Genomic DNA, 22,506 nt, shown 5'->3' with positions numbered 1-22,506 from the left:
AAAGAGTCCTTTTCAATGGTCAGCTTACTGTATTCTCAGATAAGCCTATAAGGTTAGGTGAGCACGGAAGAACCCTGTCACAGCATGGACTCGGGTACACACGAGGGTGAGCACAAGTGCCACAATTCTCTCCCACTCTCCCCTTCATCAGTGGTTTCTTCCCTATCCCAGTTTCCCGCTTTCCAATATCCACCTGCCCTGGCACAGGAGAGCTGATCATCACAGCCCCAAAGCAAGGGAGGTGTTTTCACACTCCTCTCAGAGCCATCCCTGGGTGCCTGCTTTAGATCAGAAATTCAGTTTAGGGAAAAAAAAAAAAAAAAGACCTGTTTTCAGGGCCTTCAGGGAATGATCTAAACCTACTTCTGTATTACTTTCATCTTATTCACTAGTCCTGCCTTTGCACTCTTCAAACAGCCACAGGCTCCTCCTCCCATTCTTGCCACATTTTAGCAGCAGAGTCCTCCTTTAAGCTGCTGCAGCCTCACCACTGCTGGGCTCCACACACTCTACCCCCAGACTCCAGGGCTTCAGCTGATTGCCACAGAAACCAGAAAAAACCTGCTCACAGACCCAAGGTGGCCTTATGTTCATTTTCTTGAAGTCTGACTTCTTAACCCTTCTTCCATCAGCCAGTAATACAGCAGTGCAAGTACAGAAGGAATTTTCAGAGCTGCACTAACACAGTTCTTTCATTTCCAGTGTGAGACTAACGAACTGAACCATTCTGCAATCTTGCACAGACCAAAAACCACTGGGAAAACATGCAGTCATCTCTGCGAAAATGCTTCAGAATCATATTCTAACAGGTATTAGACTCAAAATAGGGAGGTGATAAAGGAACCTGACTAATCCTAAAAAAACAGTGCCATTTGTGAAGACTGATTCCATGTTGTTTTACTAATAAGATATAATCAACAATTGGCAGATATATGGAGTACTTTGTCATCATCATTTTCTCAAAAGCTAGTTTTTCCAGATACTCAGTGCAACCATTTTGGTGGTGGTGGTTTAGTCGCTAAGTCATGTCCGACTCTTGAGACCCCATGGACTGTAGCCCTCAAGGCTTCTCTGTGCATGGGACTCTCCAGGCAAGAATACTGGAGTGGGTTGCCATTGTTGGACAAATAAAGAACTGAGGGCCTGAAAGATTTACATCCCAAAGAACTAAGGGCCTGAGAGATTTGCATCCCTTTCCTAATGGATCGTTTTTTTTTTGGCCAAGCCTGGAGCCCTAGCCACTATGGCACCAGAAACTCCCCAATGAGTCTTTCTTACAAGGAAAAAGCACATTTATTAGTGTCACATGCCTCGTTACTGCGCTAGGTGCTTCACATACTTTTTCTTACTTCATGTTCATAACCACACTTGGAATGAATTATTCTCCCCATTTTACAGATGAGAAAAAAAAAAATAAGGCCCAGAGAGGTTATATGTCCTGTTTAAGTTCTCAGAGATAGGAAGAGCCAGAGACTGATCAGACCAGTTTTCTTTCCACTACTTCTAATCTGCCTTTTTAGTGGTGAATTTCCTAGCACCCAAATTTCTGAGGTACTTCTTAGCAAACTGAGTTGTGAGAAATAAGCAGGGAGCCCATTTTGAACAAAGCTACTAACTGAATGCCAGTGTCCCTTTGCTTTATACAAAGCAGAAGGCTTCTGGAAAAAAAAAAACTGGCTTCAAAGTAATTTCTGTGAAGCAAATCCTACTTGTTTACCACTACAGAACCCAAGGAAAGAATCCCCCGGGCTGCTTCGTCATAAATATTTGGTAAAGGAGAACGATGGGCAGCCTTGGCAGATGCTGGGGACTGCAGATTAGCAGCGGTGTGTCCTTGCCAGATCTCCTGGCAGCCCAGCTCTGTGCTCCTCCTGCTCAGTGAGACACCCCCCACTAGGACCACAGGGAGTCTTCCTGAGCCTGGAGAGCCCCTGACGTCACTCTGGGGGCTCCTAGAAACCGCGTGTAAGAGCGTAGGACGCATGCTGGCACGGGGACTGGAAAACAGATTTTCTTCTCCAGCTTGGCATGAATAAGCACAGTAATAATCAGAAAGGCACGCTTCCTTTCTGGGACTCAGTTTCCCAACTGTCTACTAAACAGTCCTCTGAGCTCTCAACATCTCTAAAATTCTTCCCTCTTGGTCGGTGGTTCTCAGTAGAGGGGTGGGGTGGGAGGAAGATTTTACTGTCTGAGGTATTTTGCAGGTTTTCTGTAGGTGTTTCCCCTGGAAGAAGAAATGACAACCCATTTCAGTATTCTTGCCCGGAAAATCCCAAGGACAGAGGAGCCTGGTGGGGGTTGCAATGAGTCAGAAACAACTGAGAGACTAAATAACAACAAAAGACTGGGGCGGGGGGAAGCTCCTACTGGCATTTAATGGGAAGAAGCCAGGGATGCTGCTGAACAACGTTCAGTGCCAGAAGGATACCCCCCTCCACCCCCGGGCAACAGAGTTATCTGGTCCAAAGTGGTAAGAGTGCCAAGGTTGAAAAACCCTGATATTAGCTACTTCTGCCTTCTAATGGTTATGAGGCTGAACTATCAACGAATAGTTTCATATATATATATATATATATATAGCTTGAAAAATGCCTAAATCCAAGGCTCTCATTCATATAAATTATTAATTTTGTAAATTAAAAATTCCATATCCAAGGTAAAATTACATGATATCTAGGGTTGCCTTAGAATATTTCAGGAAAAAAAAAAAGAAAAGGGGAATGAAATAATTTTGGCAAAATGTTAATCACTGAAGTTAGGTGATGGGTACATGTATGTGTTCGATGTGTAATTTTCTCTACCTTTCTATATTTTTGAGAATTTCCATAATAAAAAGTATTTTCTTCTGGTTGAATCTACTTAAAGGGATATAATAAAATAAAAGCAGCTCCCCCCACCACCTGCCAACACACACAAAAGCATAAGACACAGTCCTTGACCTGGCAGAGCTCACAGCTGACTGGAAACAAGCCAGCCAACAACCTCCACACACAGGGATGCTATTTGGGAGCATAAGAAAGAAGTGAAAAGTGAAGTGAAAGTGAAAGTCGCTCAGTTGTGTCCGACTCTTTGAGATCCCTTGGACTATACAGTCCATGGAATTCTCCAGGCCAGAATACTGGAATGGGTAGCTGTTCCCTTCTCCAGGGGATCTTCCCAACCCAGGGATGGAACCCAGGTCTCCAGCACTGCAGGCGGATTCTTTACCGTCTAAGCCACCAGAGAAGCCTGAAGAAGCATAAGAAAGGGACCACTCTAAAAACAGAAGTTTTTTCTGTTTCCTCTAAAGCCAGGAAAGGCTTCAAGAAGGAAGCAAGATGGGAGGAAAGTCCAGAGAAAAACTAGTCAGTCTCACAGAGATGGGAGTAAAGAAGTGTCTCAGTCAAGGAAAGCTAGAGGTGTCAATACATGTGCATGCCAAGTTGCTTCAGTCGTGTCCAACTCTCTGCGACTCTATGGACTGTAGCATGCCAGCCTCCTCTGTCCATGGGATTCTCCAGGCAAGAATACTGGAGTGGGTCGCCATGCCTTCCTCCAGGGGATCTTCCCGACCCAGGGCTCAAACCCATATCTCCTACGTCTCCTGAATTGGCAGGCAGGTTCTTCACCACTAGCGCCCCCTGGGACATGGAGGAGCTGCACTATCGAAGGCTAAAGGCAGGTAATTTCAAGAGGGGGACAGCAAGAGAAGCCCAAACTGCCAGGTCTTTTATATCATACTAAGGAGTCTAGATGCCTCCCTTGACCTGTATTAAGAAGCTCTTAAAAGACTGAGCAGCAGAGTCACATGATCATATTTTAAAGATAAAGGTAAACTTGAGGCAGTTTATCTGTGTGTTTCAAGACTCTGGAAGAAAAGGGAGTGGAGAGAGGTGAGAATTACAGTAGTGAGTCAGGGAAGAAAAATGGTGCAACCATCTGAGAAAGGAACTAAAAGGAATGAGGGTTAGTGGGGATGATAGGAATGACAAGAAGATTAAATTCAAGAGATAATTTATGATTATAACTGATGTCATCAAAAGAACTCCAAAGTAGAGATCAGAGAAGTTTGCCCATGGAGACCAAAATTGAGATTATCAGAGAAGAATGTGCAAAAGGACATAAAAAGAAAACAAATGAATTTATAGATGATGGCCAAGGAAGAGGCTGAAGCTCCTTCCTTTCTCAGATTTTGAGGATTTCAGGCACATACAATAGATATGCTACTGCAGCTGGGAGCATCTGCTGGGCTGGTGTAGGAGGAGGCTGCCCTGGTCCAACTGTCTTGGTCACCCCTACTGGCCTTGACAAATACAGTCAGCAGACCGGCCACTAAGCTTAGCCTCTAACCACAATGCTGGAATTCTTGCCTTTTCTAGAGTTCCATCAAATTCTCGGTTGCCATTCCATATGCCATTCTCCCTGGCTAAGAGTTCTTTCTTGTTCATTTTGGACATCCTACTCACTTCAATCTTTCTAGTCCCCTCAAGGAAGATTTCCAAGTGGACTGGAAGCCTGTTTCTTCCTTCAGTGCCTCCATCTGCAACCTGTACCCACCTCCTTTATAACCTTCAAAGTATTATACTGTAATCATCATTTGCATGTTGCCTGGAAGGTGAGCTGCCTCCAGGGCACATGTCTGCCCAGGATCTAACACCCTGTCTGGTACTATCAGGTATTCAACAAATAATGGCTAAAGAACTGTAGAGTGAATGAACTCATGGAAGAGGTCAGTGGAGGATTCCTTTGGGCCACCTTACAAAGGTTTTCATAGAATTCCTAAGTGACTCCTAGCTCTGGGCAGACACCTCAAGATGACCTCCTAAGTCACCAAGCTATACTCACATGTGATTAAGCTCATTTTAAAGCTTAATCCTGAGCTTATTACTTGTGACATGTCTTCTGTAGCCTAGAACTTTTGACGGAGATAAGACAGGTTGGGAATACATGTTTCCAGAAGTATATCTTAAACAAAGGCCATGGAAGGAAAAGGCAAGAGGGCTACCATTTGTTAAGCACCTACTATAAGCCACAATGGATCGGAGAGGCAGATAACTTAGTGAGCTCACTGGGCAGGATGTCGGTCTCATGTCATCATTGTTCTAGTGTGTTGGAGCATGTCTCGTGTTTCTGCTGTGTGGTTTTGTTGTGAAGCAAGCCTGCTTGATTTTGTGGTTAAGCAAACCTGCTTTCTTGAGTGATCATTACAAGGGTCTTCCATACTTCTTTCTCTACTTACAATCCCCTAGTGTGATTAACTCATCAATCACCTACTTTGTCCCTTTACTCTGTCCCTATCGGTGTTATAGGGCTTCCCTGGTGGCTCAGATGGTAAAGAATCTGCCTGCAATGTTGGAGACCTGTGTTTGATCCCTGGGTTGGTAAGATCCCCTGGAGAAGGGAATGGCTACCCACTCCAGTATTCTGGCCTGGAGAATTCCAAGGACTGTACAGTCAATGGGGTTGCAAAGAGTCGGACATGACTGAATGACTTTCACTTTCGGAACTGTGAGAGAATACATTTCTGATATTAGGAATTCCCTGGTGGCTCAGATGGTAGAGTCTGCCTGCAATGTGAGAGACCCAGGTTCAATCCTTGGGTCAGGAAGTTCCCCTGGAGAAGGAAATGGCAACCCACTACAGTAGTCTTGCCTGGAAAATCCCTTGGATGGAGGAGCCTGGCAGGCTACAGTCCATGGGTCACAAAGAAGTCGGACATGACTGAGCGACATCACTTTTCACTTTCATCAGTGTTATAGACCCCTGCTTCTCAAAGTGTGGTCAGAGGTCCACCAGCAGCAGCACCACCACCTGGGAGCTGGTTATAGATACCCAATGTCAGGCCTCACCCACACCTACTGAAGCAGACTGTGTTTTTAAAAGATCCCCAGATAATCTGTCTGCAATATAAACACTGAGAAGCACTGTTGTAGACGCAGTATATCTGGGATCAGTGAAGTTAATTAATGTGCCTAAGGTTACTGTGATATTGTGATTTATAATAAGAATTATTATATTTGGTCTTTGTCCCAGTTTCTGGCAAAGAACTCCTAAAACCCTTGGAATTTCCTAAGTGATGAAAGTCATAACAGTGTCTCTTATTATGTTAATGTTATGTTGCTAGGAGAACCAACTAAGATATTAGAGCGATTAGAGGGTTTGAACTTTCAGTCCCAACACCAGACCTGGGTGGGGAGAAGGGTTACAGATTTAATCAATCACTAACAGCCAATGATTTAATCAATCACACTTTGGTAATAATGGCTCCATAAAACCCCAAAGGATGGGGTTTGGAGAGCTTTCCAGGTGCTGAGAGAGTGGCATGCCCCGAGAGAGCATGGAAGCTATGTGCTCTTTCCCCACATTTTTCCTTATTTATATCTTATGTTTGGCTGTTCCTGAGTTAACATCTTTTTATAATATACCAGTATGAGTGTGTGCTAAGTCGCCTCAGTCATGTCTGACTCTGCGGACCTACGGACTGTAGCCTGCCAGGTTCCTCTGTCCATGGGATTCTCCAGGTAAGAATACTGGAGTGGGTTGCCATGCCCTCCTCTAGGGGATCTTCCTGACCCAGGGATCAGACCTGCATGGCAGACAGGTTCTTTACCACTAGCACCACCTGGGAAGCCCAATATACAGGTAAGTAAAATGTTTCACTGAGTTCTGTGAGCTGCTCTAGCAAATTAATTGAACCCAAGGAATAGGTCTTAGAAACTTCCGATTTATAACCAATTGGTCTGAAGTACGGGTAACAACCTGGACTTTACAGTGGTGTCCGAAGGGAATGGGGTGGTCTTGTGGGACCAAGCCCTCATCCTGGGGAAATCTGCTGTTGTCTCCAGGTCTGCAGAGTCAGAACTGTAGTGAATTCTAAGACAGGCTGCTGGTGTTCCAGAACTACTTGTTGGTATGAGGAAACTACCCCCACCTCTGCCTTGGAAACAGCCTCAAAGCACCTAGTTTAGTTACACAACTGGTATAAGCTGGGATTTGAACTCACACCTGCATGTTCTATAAGCTTTCCCCCATACACTGCTATTAAGAACTATGCCAAGCTTACGACTTAGAAAAACACATCTAACTTACTAGAAAATATATAGAAAAAACCTTAGTATAACAAGATTCATCGTTTCAGAAATTTAGGTTGACATTATAAAAAAATGTTCACATCCCACATTACAGAAATGCTTCCTCTCCCACCACTCACCTCCTACTTAATACAACAAAACTTAGTAATACAGCTTTTCTGCCTTGCTCTGCCATGCCAGTATTATTAATCTTCCTGTTTATTTCTAGAAATAACTAAAGGTTGCTTTGATGATTAAAAGTCATTTAACTCTGTCTTTCAGATGTCTCCTTGAGAGACTTAAAGCACAGGATCACGAACATGGGCTTTGGGTTCTAGCAGACGTTCATTTAAACTGTGCACGATTTGAGAAAGTACTTCACTTCTTGGGGGCTGTTTCCTCAGCAATAAACCAGGCTAATGATATGCCACACGGAGCTGATGGCAGGGATAATGACATCATGGATAAACTGGAACACAGCAAACACTTAATAAATGTGAGGCACCATCGCAGCCATCATCGTCCATGGTAACCTCAGACTGGCTGGTATATCATCAGGAGAATCAGCCTGCTAACGAGGCAAGCAAACATTGTTATTCCACAAGTTTGCCAGCCAGCAGGCATGCTTAACAGAGACATGATTTATTAGTAATCAATACATTTAAGAAAGTTGTAGGCATATTTTTAGTGATTATCAAAATGATACGCTTAATTTATTTTATGGTAACCCTGCAGCAAATATGGAATAAATTAACCATCAGTTTCTTTCTACTTTGGAGCCAGAGACAAGGGAGAAAAACGTTACAAGCGGGAAAAAAATTGTAAGGGATGCAGAAGAGACAAGGGAGAAACACTGAATGTAATATATACCAGTACCACAGCCATATTGTACAGGGGCAAAATCTTACAGTATACGAAGCACTTCCCCACGCCTTATCTTATCCAGTTCTCACACACTGTGAAATAGTATAATCCCCCTCTTTAAAGGTGGGGAAACTGAGGTTCAGAGAGTAAATGACTTGCCAAAGTCACAGAGCTGTGGTACAAACACAAATCTAGACCTTGTGAACCCAGCCCAGGGCTCCTTTGCAATAGGCTACGCAAACCGAGGTGCTTAGCCTCAGAAAATTACCCCATGATGGTTCACTGCAAGGTTGTCCAGCCCCAACCCCAGGCTGACCTCCCCAGCTCAACACAGAGATCCTTTAATAAACCCACCTCTTAAAGAGAAAAGATCTGCTTCTCTCTAACCTGATCCCTGAGAATAATTTCTGTTTGGGGATCCTTTGTTTGGCTACCAGAAAAGAATATTCAACATCTTTTCAATCTCCTTCTTATGCTAATTACAGTTCATCAGCATCTGGACACCCACAAGCAAAATCAATCTGACTATAAAAGCAAGCCAAAGACATTTTCTTACCATAAAGAAAACAAACAAGTAAGGCTGCAACATGATTAAATACACAGGGCCATTTCCCCAGCAACCTGCAAGCTGCTGTGTATAAAAATCACATCCAATATCACAAGAATCCAGGAAGGTGGACACTAACAAACATTTCACACGTGTATTCTTTATGAGCAGTGAAATGTATACGGGTCTATTTTCAGTTTATCTCCTTCTACACTACATCCGCTGTTAGATGCCAACATGTATAACACCTTAAAATATTCATACATTTAAAAAAACATTTGAAAGGCATCTTCACTTCTCTTAGAACCAAGTGAACTGAGATGCATTAGCCTTCAGTCCGCACCTCCTTTCCTTGCCGTACTAAAGTCCCAGCACATTCACAACTTGGAAGAGCCAGCCTCACCATCCAAGCCCAGCTTACCCTTTCCAAAATGCTATCACCTCTACAGCCTAATCATTTCACCTGAAATCTATCCTGCCTTCTAAAATTATCCAGTCCAGTTTCCTAATTGTATTAAAAGACTCACCCCTGTCAAGTATGCCCAAGACACACTGAGTAAAAACAGGTTACAAAATAGCATATTCACCATGCCTCCAATTATACAAAATTATATTCACATATATTCAAGCCCCATCCCTAATGCAGATGTTTGAATGGAGAGTGTCTATGATATTTCTAGTGATTAACTCTGGGTGGTGAGATTGGCAGTGATTTTTACTTTCCCTCCTTTCTTTTCCACAATGCTTGACTTTTCTACACTAGGTTAATTATTCATACTCAGAAAAAGTTATAAAGATACATTTAACAAGCCTTCCCCTAAGATCCATCATGTCAAGAATCTTCTCTTGGCCCAAAGAGAAAGTCAAAAGTATGCTCACCAAGGCTTATGCTCTGAGCATTTTAGCCAGTGAATCTCAGCACTAACTGAGCAACAGGCTCTGGAGCTTCTAAAAATTACAGAGATTTGGAGTTCTGATCCTTAGAATTCCTGGGGGTGGGGCCCAGGCATGTGTATTCAAAGCTCTTCAAGCCTTACTCACCATCGGTGAGGGTTGAAAACTACAGATTCGTGTCTCATTCTCCAGGGAGCCAACAGAGGGGGAAAACAGGCCAGAGTGCTGAGTGAAGGGTTCAAGGGCAGACAACTGCAAAGGAAGCAGACTGCCATGTGTAGGAACAGAAACTGAAGGCTGAAGCAGTGCTGAGCTTCAGGCCTCAGAGGCCTGAAGAGAAGAGACTATCAGGGGACAGACAGACCGAAAACGGGAAGCCAAGAAGAGGTGAACAAGTGTGGCAGGGCGAAATGTTTGAAATTGAGAGTTTATGCAGTACTGGGTGCAGGACTACTGATGACTGAAAAGAAATCAAATAGGCAAAGATAGCACGCAGCAGTTTAAATCAGGCCCACTACCAGCGGGCAAGTTCTGATTTATGATTAAAAGGAGAATTAGAAGAGCACTGCATAGGATTCAATTTTCAGAAACCACGGAAAAAGCTTAGCTTAAAATCCTAGTAAGGCCATGTACTAGCTGTGTCTTTGGAAAATGACAACTTCTTTATGCCTCAGTGTTCTCACTTGTAAAATGCAGGTAATAATATATGGCTCACAGGGCTCTTGTGAGGATTAGGTGAAACGATATAATGAATTGTTTTTACCTGATAGGCTTTTTGCCTATCAGAGTACTCAACAAAAAAAGCCCCCAAATAGTAACATTAAGAAGTATATCATGGTAAAGATGTGAAGAGCTGACTCATTGGAAGAGACCCTCTCTGATGCTGGGAAAGATTGAAGGCAAAAGAAGAGGGCAGCAGAGGATGAGATGGTTAGATAGCATCACCGTTCACTGGACATGTTGTTGTTGAGTCGCTCAGTCGTGTCCGATTCTTTGTGACCCCACGGACTGTAGCACTCTAGGCTTCCCTGTCCTTCACTATGTCCTGGAGTTTGCTCAAACTCATGTCCATGGAGTCAGTGATGCCACCCAACCATCTCATCCTCTGTTGCCCCCTTCTCCTCCTACCCTTAATCCTTCCCAGCATCAGGGTCTTTTCCAGTGAGTCGGCTCTTTGCATCAGGTGGCCCAAGTATTGGAACTTTAACTTCAGCATCAGTCCTTCCACTGAATATTCAGGGTTGATTTCCTTTAGGATTGACTGATTTGATCTCCTTGTTGTCCAAGGGACTCTCAAGAGTCTTCTCCAGCACCACAGCTCGAAAGCATCAATTCTTTGGTGCTCAGCCTTCTTTATGGTCTAAATCTCACATCTGTACATGACTACTGGAAAAATTATAGCTTTGACTATACAGACCTTTGTTGGCAAAGTGATGTCTCTGCTTTTTAATACGCTATCTAGGTTTGTCATATCTTTTCTTCCAATGGATATGAATTTGAGCAATCTCCAGGAGATTGTGGAGGACAGAGCAGCCTGGCGTGCTATAGTCCACGGGGTTGCAGAAGGTTGTACACGACTTAGCAACTGAACAACAACACAGTAAAGATTATGTGTTGAATTTTAATAAACCAGGTTATTATAAGCCAGGTTTAACAAACCACTTAATTACTGTCTAGCTCCTAAGTTATTCATTTTGGCACCACCTAACGCTAAAGAAATAACCTATAAAGTTCTGGCTATTTCTTGACTGCTGTTTCTACATTCTTGGTATTGGTTTTACTTCTATAAAGGAGATATGCTGCATACTAAACTATTTCTATAAAATTTAATCAAGATAATAAATGAAAACTAACAGAGTCATATTGACAAAATAATAAATGTACCAGTGGAAAATTCTATATCCAAAATAAGAATTCAGCTAATGCTGCCACTGAAGAACTAAGTTTCTCCCTGGCAAATGAAAAACGCAGAAGAAAAACAGTGATAAATGTTTCTCCTTCATCCTTTCCACACAGGCCCTCAATATCAAAATTGAGTTTATGCTAAATTAGCTGAAATAGTCAAAATAATTAAAATTAGTACTATACCTATGACATACAAAAATTTGGGGAAGGCTTTTTTTTAATCATAATATGAGAATAGCAATAACTATCAATATTAATGAATGCTTACTATGTGCCAAGTACTGTCTCAAGCACTGTACATGTATTAATGCAGTTAATCCTTACAACAGCTCTGGAGAGTCCTCCAAGGTCTGGCTTCTGCTTAACTAGTCTAATCTTCTGCTCCATGTTCTTCTTACCAAGGGCTGGTGCCAGACTTGTCTCAGAGGGTACTTGTGGCAAGCTTAACAAAGTACAGATCCACCAATAAAATGCAGACTGGTGGGATCAGAAACTCAGAACATGTCCCAGAAGGCTGCATTTTAAACAAGTTTCCATATGATTCTGAGGGGCAGCGAGGTTTAAGGCTCACCATAGCCTGGGCCTCCCATCTTTTATTTTATACATGCTGCTTTTTCACATTTAACATTCCGTCACCTGGTAACTCAGATCTAAATTTGGCTCAAGAGCCACACTGCTAAGGTAGAGCTGTTTCTAACCTCCATCTGTTCTTCCAACGTCCAGGAGCCCCTCATCTGAGCTCTCTTCTACCATTTCCCCTTGTAGTAGAAATACAGGTTTCCATGTCTCCCTAACTGGACTGTGAGCTTGTTCACCTCCCATCTACAGCATCAAGCCTGGTGCAAAGAAGAGCTAGTGGTTTGTTTGATAAAAGAATGAATGAAGCCTCACTCATCTACCTTTAGGGCTCTTATCCACAGAGCATCAAATGGAAATAGAAAGGTCTAGTACTTCATTCAAGATGTGATCAATTTTGACAGGACCAGCACAACCAGGATTATACCTGAGGGTCCTGATTGGTAGGCCATCATGATAAACTGGCTGTCTCATCTCTTGGTAGCTCTTGTTATGACCCAGCCTCCCCACATATGGAGTCCTGGTCCATAACTGGGTTTCAAACCCACAAAAGTCAAGGAGTCTGCACCTGACATGTAAATGTAAATGTGAAAACTGAGAGAGGTAAGGATAACTATTTTTGAAAGGAAGCTGAGACACAGTAACTATTTGACCATTTAGTAAATATCTACTTGCTAGAGACTATATAGGATGCTCATGATCATTATTCTTCCCACAACAATATGAGGAAGGTTTTTATCTGGCTTGTTGACTGAAGAGGAATTGAAGATCTAGAAAGAATAACTTCCCTAAGGCCACCAGCTAGTTTAGGGGCAGAGCTGGGATTTGAAACCAGGTTGTCTCCTACAAAGACAATCCTTCTCCCTACACTCTGTTGCCTCTGGGTACCAACCAGAAGACCACTAGAGCCACCCTGGTGTTAGAAGAAGCTTTAGAAGCAGACTAGGCTCAAATTCTGCTTTGTCACTCACTTGTTGAAAGATATTTGGTAGTTAACAAACTCTCTGAGACTCATCTATAAAAAGATGATAGAAATGCCTAATTCATTAAGTATATACACCTATAAACCCCTTGGTATATCAGTACAGGGGCTTCCTAGGTGGCTCAGTGGTAAAGAATCCACCTGCCAATGCAGGTCTGAGACCAGGGTTCAATCCCTGGGTTGGGAAGATCAGATGCCCAATAAAATGAGAGCTGGCCATGACCCTCTTCCCACAAAAGGGCAGGAGCAGTTTCCAGGATAGTCAATATATCCACTGTTTACCGTCTTCCTCAGTGGCAAACTACTACGCTGTGCTCTACTTGAGAAAGGCCTGCGGGCTGTTACTCCTTCATATGACTGAAACCAGTTAGCAAACCAGCTGTGCAACACCCAGAATCATTCCCTGAAACCTGGTGAGGAAGCCTTAAGAGGAACCCCTTAAGTCCAAACACATTGCTTATTTCAGCATCCTTATGTTTTGTCATCTGAGGTCAGCAATGAGACAAGTAGCTGGAGGGAGAGAAAAGAAATGGATCCAGGAACTATTCAGTTAGACGGTTTTCGGATGGCAACAAAAAACAACAGCCAGACATTTCCATCCTTGTTTAACATAAAAGTGCCTGTTAGTAGATGGCTTAATGCTACTCTTAAAATTAAATACCATTTACTCTTCACTTGCTCATTGTTCTGATCACTATAATCAACTCTGGGATTTTCAAGCTTGAGGAATACACAGAAGAGTGGGGGGGCGGAATCTTTGAATTCTCTGCTTACATGATATGGAGAAGTAGGGATCTGGGGCTCCCCAGTTAATATCCTCTACGAGGGAGGTCTTGTCTCATTAAGACTGGGATGTTTACATCTACTCCTCTAAATGGCAGACTCAGGGAGGAAAAGGATTTTATCTGGAGGGTACTTTTAATTAACAGAGGGAGTTCCCTGGTGGTCCAGTGGCTAAGACTCCAAGCTCCCAATGCAGGAGGCCTGGGTTTGATCCCTGGTCAGGGAACTAGATCTCACACGCAGCAACTAAGATTTCACAGGCCGCAACTAAAGATGTCGTGTGCCGCAATTAAGACCTGGCGCAGTCAAAAAAAAAAAAACAACTACCAACAGAGTAGAAAGAAGAGGAACACAAATAGGAAACGTACCCACATCCCAGCCACTAGTATTAGTGAAGCAGGCACTATGTTAAGCAGTTGATCAGTATTATTTCATTTAATCCTCACATGCTGCTGCTGCTAAGTTGCTTCAGTCGTGTCCGACTCTGTGCGACCCCATAGACGGCAGCCCACCAGGCTCCGCCGTCCCTGGGATTCTCCAGGCAAGAATACTGGAGTGGGTTGCCATTTCCTTCTCCAGTGCATGAAAGGGAAAAGTGAAAGTGAAGTCGCTCAGTCGTGTCCGATGCTCAGCGACCCCATGGACTGTAGCCTACCAGGCTCCTCCATCCATGGGATTTTCCAGGCAAGAGTACTGGAGTGGGGTGCCATTGCCTTCTCCGAATCCTCACATAGCAACCTTGTAAAAAGATAGATTTCAATATCATCCCAATTTTGCAGTTGAGGAAATACAGGTTCAGGGAGGTCAAGCAACATTCCCAAAGCCATAAAGCTAGTAAAATGGCAGGACCAAGACACCAACCCAGTCTTGTCGTGTACATGTGGGGAATATTAAGAATTAAGCATGGTGTGTTGATTTCTGCCTTGGGTGGTGGAGTAGAAGTGGTGCCATTTACCAGTAAAGGAAAAGCAAAAGAGACCTGGAAGGAATGAGTATGGTTTTGAATGAGTGGAGTTTGAGTACCTGGTGCAGCTGTCTTCTGGTTAACTACCTGTGTTGATTACAGCCTGGGAGAGAGACAAGGCTGAAGACTTGGGAATCAGTGGCAAACAGATAGAGGTTAAAGCTGCAGGTAGTAGATGAGATCAAGGAGAGTGTGAGAACTAAAAAAAAAAAAAAAGAAAAAGAATTGGGGGACGACACCACCAATGCATGTGAAAATGAATGCTTGAGGGACAGGCTGAAGCAAAGGATCTGGAGATGGAACCCTGGGAAACCCTATGATCCTGTCACGTAATAGGCCTGTTAAATTCTGGATATAGTATGGGGCCCTATAAAATTAAAAGTTGGCCCTATACAATGCCACGTCATTGCCACAGCCCACCATGCACACTATACAAATATTTTTTTGCCTGTGCTGGCTAAACTCCCTTCTTTTCTGACTGCAGGGAAGCTTTTGCTATTTCCCTCTTCTAACCCTGGTAGGTGGTGGGAGCTCTGGTCTGCAGTTCCTCACTGTCAGGAGCCCGTAAGTACCAGGCAACTGCACACCTCCTGACTTGAGGAGTCCCCCAGAATCACTTACAATTCTTTGCAGATGACAGAAAAGTATTCTTTAAAGCAGTGACCTGTTCTCAACTGCTGTCATTGTTGATGAGCTAAAATGTGCGCATATGCCTACCATGCACACCGCACACCTACACACTTCTTGGTAGCTCACCCCCTTAAAGCTTCTAATAGCCTCCAGGGGAACCATGTTAAAACAGCGCAATTAACTAGAACTGCTATAAACTCAATAACTCACCTACCTAATGAAGCAATACCTGGAAAATTGGACCTATTTTAATAAGAATTTTTAAAAGAGACAAGAAGTAAAGGTCAAATGCCATTTCTGGATCCCAGCTCTTTTCTTCTTGCCTCATATTCTGAAGCAGTTTATTCCAAGGAGACAATATATACTGTGCTATTCTCTATAAAACCAAGGTGGCAGCCAATCATGCAATTGTACCCAAGGGCAAATTTTTTCTTCCCAACCCATCCCCCAAGCTAAGTGCCACCCCTGATCTAGCTCAGAAGGTTTTATTATGTGAACCTGAATGGATTTCAATTACAATAATTCTTTTCCCTCTTCATCCCAATTCACAAAAGAACTACATACCCAGAAATTCTAGGTTATAATGGTGGTCTCTGCTTCTTCCCTTCTCTGTCTAGACTCAGCTTAATCTAGAGACTGTCCTCTCTCAAGCCCTTCTGTTGGCTTGGGGAACATAAAGCATGGTTGTTTTTATGTCACTCCTCTATTTAGCATATCATGATTCCTGACAGTCCCGTCAAGAATGAGTCTGCCCATTCTCTAGAAGCTATCACATGGCAATTAGACTGCAGGCCAATAAAAGCCACACTCTCCCAACCTAGGGTGTGGGCTGTCTCTTTGCCTGGCTTCCCAGTGACCTCCTAGAAGAATGAGTATGTGTGACTAAGGCCAGGGTGGGCAGAACTGGAAACAGATTTAGTGGAGAACTTATACTTCCTGAAGTGCCTACCATATTCTCGAGTCTATGCTAAGTTTGTATTTGTCACTTCACCTGGCCCTCGCAACCACCCTCGGTGGTAGACCTAGCATTTTACATAAGGGGCAAGAATTCACTGGAAAAGACCCTGATGCTGGGAAAGACTGAAGGCAAAAGCAGAAGAGGGCAGCAGAGGATGAGATGATTAGATAGCATCACTGACTCAATGGACTTGAATTTGAGCAAACTCGGGGAAACAGTGAAGGACTGGGAAACCTGGAGTGCTGCAGTCCATGGGATCCCAAAGAGTCGGGCACGACTTAGCGACTTAACAACAACAAGGCTCAGAGAGTTTAAAAATTAACCCCGTGGATCAGCAGTGGATCCTTCTGTACCACACCAGGCTATATTGCTATCATATGAGTTTAGGCAAGTTTTGAGAAGTGACAGGTTCACTGGACCATGAATGAATGTCACCATTTCAATGAATGGTGACAGGTTCCAGGCTGAGACTGGACCAGGATGAACTTAATCCTGAATTTGACAAGAAAGGGAAGCTTACAGGGCAGCTGTCCAGAGGTTCTGGACAGGCAAGCTGACTCCCAGCCCACAGTACTTTATTAGGAGTTGCTGGATTACCAAAAGGAGTTTGTCATAGGGTGGCCTCGCCTCTAAGGAAGTTTTTCTATCCATGACAGGGCTCTGAAAGGCATAGCTCTAAAGGAGAGGAGAAGAGTTCTGCCATAATTTCTAAGCACATGAGACAAAGAAAAACTTAAGGCTAGGAACCCATTTGGTTTTGCTTCTAAACAAGCTGAGTGAAAGACCACTCGCCCCAGGGGCATGATCAACAACCGCCAACTGTACTGACTCAACCCTGCAAGGTTCTGGAGAGCCCCAAATCCATGTTTGTCTTTAATGAACAGTCTTTTATAGAAGCAATTATCCATTCACGTAGTCCATAAACATACACTGTGCATCTACCACATGCCAAGCACAGGGCTAGGCCCTGGGATCCAGAGGTGACAACGTTATTAGTTCCATAATCTTCAGGGCTATGAAGTCAAATTCCTGGGTCCAAGAGTTCACTTCAGAAGAGGTTCTATTCTAGCCCTGGGGCTCATGTTATGTTTCCCTGAGCAAGTGACATCAAAACTCAGGACTTGAAAGATGACTGAAAGGCGGCCAGGTGCACAGGTCAGAGAAAATTGTGAAGATCGAGGCAAGAGCGTGGTAGAAACCTGGGGCTGGGCATGTTCGCAAACACTCCTGATGCTGGAGGCTGCTGTGCTCCAGCTTACCACACATACCTGGTCCACTTGCTTCAGAAGGGTGAGCATGTGCAGAGTGACCCAGAAGACAGGCGAAAGAAACCTTGCACAAGGCACCCCTGCTTCGCCCTGCCTGCATTCTCACCCTACCGCTCACGGCCAGGAGCAGAGGCAGCTAGGCGGGGTGGGAGAAGGGTCGGGGCTATGTTTCCTCCTTGGGGTTCACTGCTCTTTGGGTGCGGGTGTATTCAGAATGCAGAGCTCATCCTCCTCAGCCCATTATACTCCAAACATGCCTTCCAGGAGCTGTCTTCCTAAGTCATTGCCCTCACTAATACAATGTTATCAAATTCCTAATGCGGGTACTCTAAAGCAAATGTACTGTTACCAGCATGCCACCGGGCACATTTTTCAGAAGGAAAACAGCTGCTCACTGAATCTGTCACTTGTCTTCTCAGCGCCACGCACACAACGCAAGAGGCTGCGAAGGGCTTGTTTTCTTTCCTTTTCTTCAAGCATGCTCAAGGTGCAGCAAGCACCAAGCCTCTCTGTACAACCCAGCAGGTCAGCCACACACAGTCCTTGAGGAGTTTCCTGGATTACAGGACAGAGTCTTGACAACCAGGGCCTGTGCCTCAGGATCCTAAAGTACCGATATCAGACTTCTATTTCACTAGTGTAGTTTCCACATCTTATAGAGCAGGAAGGAAAATGCAGTCCAGAGAAGTTAAGTAAAGTGTCTAAAATCACAAAGCTACTTAGCTGTAGAATCACAGCTTGGTTCCTTCCTCAGTTGATCTCCTCATCTAAAGAACAAGGATACCACCATCTATTTCATGGGTTGTGAGGTCCAAAGGGGGCTTCCCAGGTGGAACTAGTGGTAAAGAACCTGCCTGCCAATGCAGGAGATGTAAAAGACATGGGTTTGATCCCTGGGTTGGGAAGATCCCCTGGAGGAGGGGGTGACAACTCACTCTAGTATTTCTTGCCTGGAGAATCCCATGGACAGAGAAGCCTGCTGGGCTATAGTCTGTAGGGTCACAAAGAGCCAGACACAAATGAAGGGACTGAGCATGCACTCACAAGGCCCAAATAAGGTAGCACATAATGCAGCCATGCTAGGAACGCGGCAGGATTTCAATGAATGGTGACAGTCTCCTAAATTTTATCTCCAAGACCATCCACTCTCTCTCCCATGAATAAATTTCCATTGAGGAAAGAAAAGAGACCAGCAATGGGCTTAACATGTTCACAGCTGGGGTTTCAACAGCTGGGGTTTCATTCAATGCTTGGTTTGAGGTGACCTGAACTTTCTATGTGTTGTCAGACCTCCAGTCCATAGCTCTTCCCTGCCAGACTTTTTGCTGTGTCTGGAGAGGGGATTTCATCAAAGAAGGTATCCCTGGTGGTGACCACTGAAGACATGCCACACTACCTTCCTTTTAGCCTTTTCAAGTTGGTAGAGACTAAGTCAAGTCAAGATGAAAAGAGACAGACAGGAACTCTCAAACTTTTATCTAGGAGGGTAAGGAATAAAAAAGATTCTGCAGACATCTATGCTGTTCTACTAATCACTGATGAAAAAAAAAAATCAAATCATGGGACAGATGTTAACTTCTGATAAGATGACCAAATTAGCCAGTCAGTCAGCCCAGGTCCTCCTCTTTTACACACACCACCACCTCATCCCCCCTGCAGCCCTTTCTCCATACTTTAAAATAACCACCCAACCACGTAAATTCCCTCTGCAAGTGTCTGTTAGCCTCTAGCAGAACCATCAATGCTCATAAATCCGGGGCCTTCCAGATTGCACTGCTGTCATTTATTGGGAGAGGGAAGCAGCAGGCCAGACAATAGTAGGGCGGGACTGGTCTAGCAGTAACTACTCTGCTTACAGCACGGCGATTCATGGCATTTTGCTAGGAGTGCGCACCATCAGGGAGGAGAAACATAAAAGGGGGCACCTGGGCTGTAAATAGTTTATTTCGGCAATTCCTGATGTTGGCTGAATCATACTTTAATACAGAAATACATGAAAGCGCTACTCCGGAGGTGACATGTGTTGCCACCTCATTACTCTTTTCAAAAGGGTCTTCCATCAGAGAGACACCTCGCTACAAATTATAGTGAAGAAAACAAAACCTTCACGCACAGGCTTATTAACAGGCCAGCAGGGAATGGAACCACCAGCAGCAGTGTGACAAAGGCCATCCATGACCGGGGGTCACTGGGTTGCTTTTCCATGCACAGAAAATAAGCAGATAAAAAAGAAAAAGATAGCACACTTTCACCTAAGAGTCGACTCCTCAGCTGCACAGCAGTTTGTCAAAGCAGCTCTCATCTCCCCCATTTCTCCTAACACCTTTAAATGAGGCTGACTTCTCCAGTGAACCCTACCTTCATGCTCCTTCTCAGTGGTTCCCACTTTCTTGATCTTCCTGGGAGACTTCATAAAAAGGGGAAAGATGGTTCGTAAGCCAAGAATGTCAACAAACTTGTGGCAGTTGTCTGTGCCCTCGGGTCCAATCATGGCATGGTCCAGCACTTTCAGGGCACTGCTCCGGGAGATCTTCTTTTCTCTGGGAACAAAAGAGGTTTTACATAAGGCATTTCATGAGCATGGTCTAGTCTTAAAAAAAAAAAGTGTATTTACCGCAAAATTCATTACAATGAAAAAAAGAAAAATAAAAGCAAAAACAATTTAAAGGTCCACCAGTCAAAACATTATTACGTTATAGTATATCTACATGGAATATTACACACTTATTAACAATCAGGAGAGTAGGTGGTAGAATGAACAAGTTCTTACGATCAGGATGGTAAGCACAAAAAATAATATACAAAATTCCATATTAAGCATTACCTCAATTATGTAATAAATATCCATTAGAAGACACTGGAAAGAAAAAGATCAAAATACTAACAGGTTATTTCAAGATGGTAGGATTATGGATCACCTATTCTTCCTTTTTCTTTTTCTTTAACAGCTTTATCAAGATATACCTCACACACCATACAATTCACCCATTTAAAATGTACAATTCAATGGATCTTAGAATATTGAGAAACGTGCCACCATCACCTTAGGCAATTATAGAACACTGTCATCATTGCCAAATCCAATGTCATGAAGATTTAAACCCATGTTTTCTTCTAAGAGTTTACTAGTTTTTAGTTCTTACATTTAGATCTTTATTTTTGAATTAATCTGTGTATGTGGTATTAGTTAAGGATACAACTGCATCCATTTATATGTGGGTATTCAATTGTTACATCTGAACTGAGTCTGAAGTATGATTATTTGCCAGGCAGAGAAGAGAAAGCCATGATATTGGCGGTGGTAAGCAGCATATGCAAAGGTACAGGAGGTCTGTAAGAGCGTGTCACTTGGAGGGACCGGAAGTAGCTCTGAATGATCGGGGGGCGGGGGGTGGGGGCGGGGGAGACGACTGAGGGGAAATGGGCAGGAACAGGTCACGACAGGCCCTGGCTGTGCTGCCGAAGGAACCTGGGCTCCATGTCACCGACGCTGAGAAGCCACGAAATGTTTAAGAAAAGGAAGGCGCTACATAGATAGATTTTTGAAAGCTTAATCTGGCAGTAGTGTGATGAAGGGCCTGGAGGGACAGAACTTGGGGTCAGGAGGCACCTTTAAGAGAATATGACAAGAGTGCAAGTGAAAACAACAGAGCTCTGATTATGGCAGTGGTATCAAAAGGGCATATTTGTGAGACATGAAATCTTAAATATCAAGAGTAGGGTAAATAAATTTCTAAATTCAGCAGGGAGGGGTTTTTCTGCATCAAGATAAAATTCTGAAAGGAAACTAGACAAATAATATATTTGTTTTCACTGCAGCTGGATTTCAGCATCCCACTCTACAAACTTAAATTTACAAAGGTTATGACTAGGGCATGTAACCATGTGAGGAAAAATTAGGAAACTGAAATACAATATTCTTACTGTTTAGCCACTCAGAAAAAGTCCTCTTGAAATGAATGACGGTCATGTAACAGGGCATCTTGCAGTTACCATTCTGCATACACTCAAACCATTTCACGTATAACAGAATTGTTTGAAATGCTAAAGGTAACGGACGCTGGTTTAGCCAAGTCTTCCTCTCTTTTTTCCCTGCCTAAGCAAATTCAACAAACAAAAGATTTTAAAAGTAAAACCCTTCTCCAGGTAGGCAGTGTAAGACACGTTTAAAGGGGGCAGTAATTGCATATTGATCACCATTTAGGCAAGCTGCATGGAGGTGAACTTTGGAATATTCATTGGGCTCAAGTTCAGGCTTTTAGCAATCAATAGCTGTTTGGCCTGACTTTCTTGGGTTGGCTTTATTTGAAATATTTATTCAACGTGAGGACAAGTAGTTTATCTTGGTCTTGGCTGGGTTCATCAGGTTGTCAACCATGCCAGGACCAATGTGGATGCTGGCCGCTATAAAGTGGGTGCTGGTGGGAAAGGACTGAGTCATCTACTCTTCTACCAAGGTGAACCTTCTGAGGAGGCAGAAAGGGGAGGAGAGGGAAGTTTCCACTGTTGTTTTAATCCACTTATTCTTCATTAGACAGAAACACTTTCGTAATAAACATGCATTCTGAGTATGTCTGTTCTCTCATCAAATATTTATGAAGTACCTAACAAGTGCCAGGTATTAAGCTGAGATGTAAACAGAGGCACAGCTCATGCTTCTGTGGAGCGCGGTTCACAGGGAAGACAGATGTGCAGACCATGGTATACTAAGAAGAGCCATGTACTACAGTGGAGGTGTATACAGAGGAGAATATGAATGCAGGGAGGAGGGCTGACTGTGCGTCAGGGAGGCCTCACAATGGGGATGATGCCTGAACCAAGGTGCACTGGATGGCTTTCTCAGATCGGCAAAAAAGATAAGGATATTTCAAGCAGAAACAACAGCATGTGCCAAGGCATGAGTAAGCATGTTACATTCAGGGAAGTGGTGCATGGTCCTGTGAGAACATTAAGAGCCAGAGGGGCAGCAGGAAAAAAAGGAAGCCAGTTGATTCTGTGTATTAGAAAGATCACACTTGCCACAGTGGTTTGGACTGTATCGGGGAGGGGAAGAGGAAGGAGTAGAAGAAAGAGGGGAAATACA

At 43.7% G+C, this 22,506-nt stretch overlaps 1 protein-coding gene across 1 annotated transcript in view; it reads right to left on the bottom strand.

The window, feature by feature from the left end:
- Positions 1 to 22,506, bottom strand: part of CTNNBL1 (catenin beta like 1) — a 157,712-nt gene that overhangs the window by 44,935 nt on the left and 90,271 nt on the right. The window contains exon 11 of the mRNA XM_081558811.1: positions 19,782 to 19,963. Within this exon, the coding sequence (XP_081414937.1) occupies positions 19,782 to 19,963 (182 nt within the window). The remainder of the gene's footprint in view (positions 1 to 19,781; positions 19,964 to 22,506) is intronic.

The sequence above is a fragment of the Giraffa tippelskirchi genome, chromosome 13, assembly GCF_054371585.1.
Source record: "Giraffa tippelskirchi isolate mGirTip1 chromosome 13, T2T-mGirTip1v1.2.pri, whole genome shotgun sequence".
NCBI lineage: Eukaryota > Metazoa > Chordata > Mammalia > Artiodactyla > Giraffidae > Giraffa > Giraffa tippelskirchi.
This window is presented reverse-complemented; position numbering and strand designations above follow the sequence as displayed.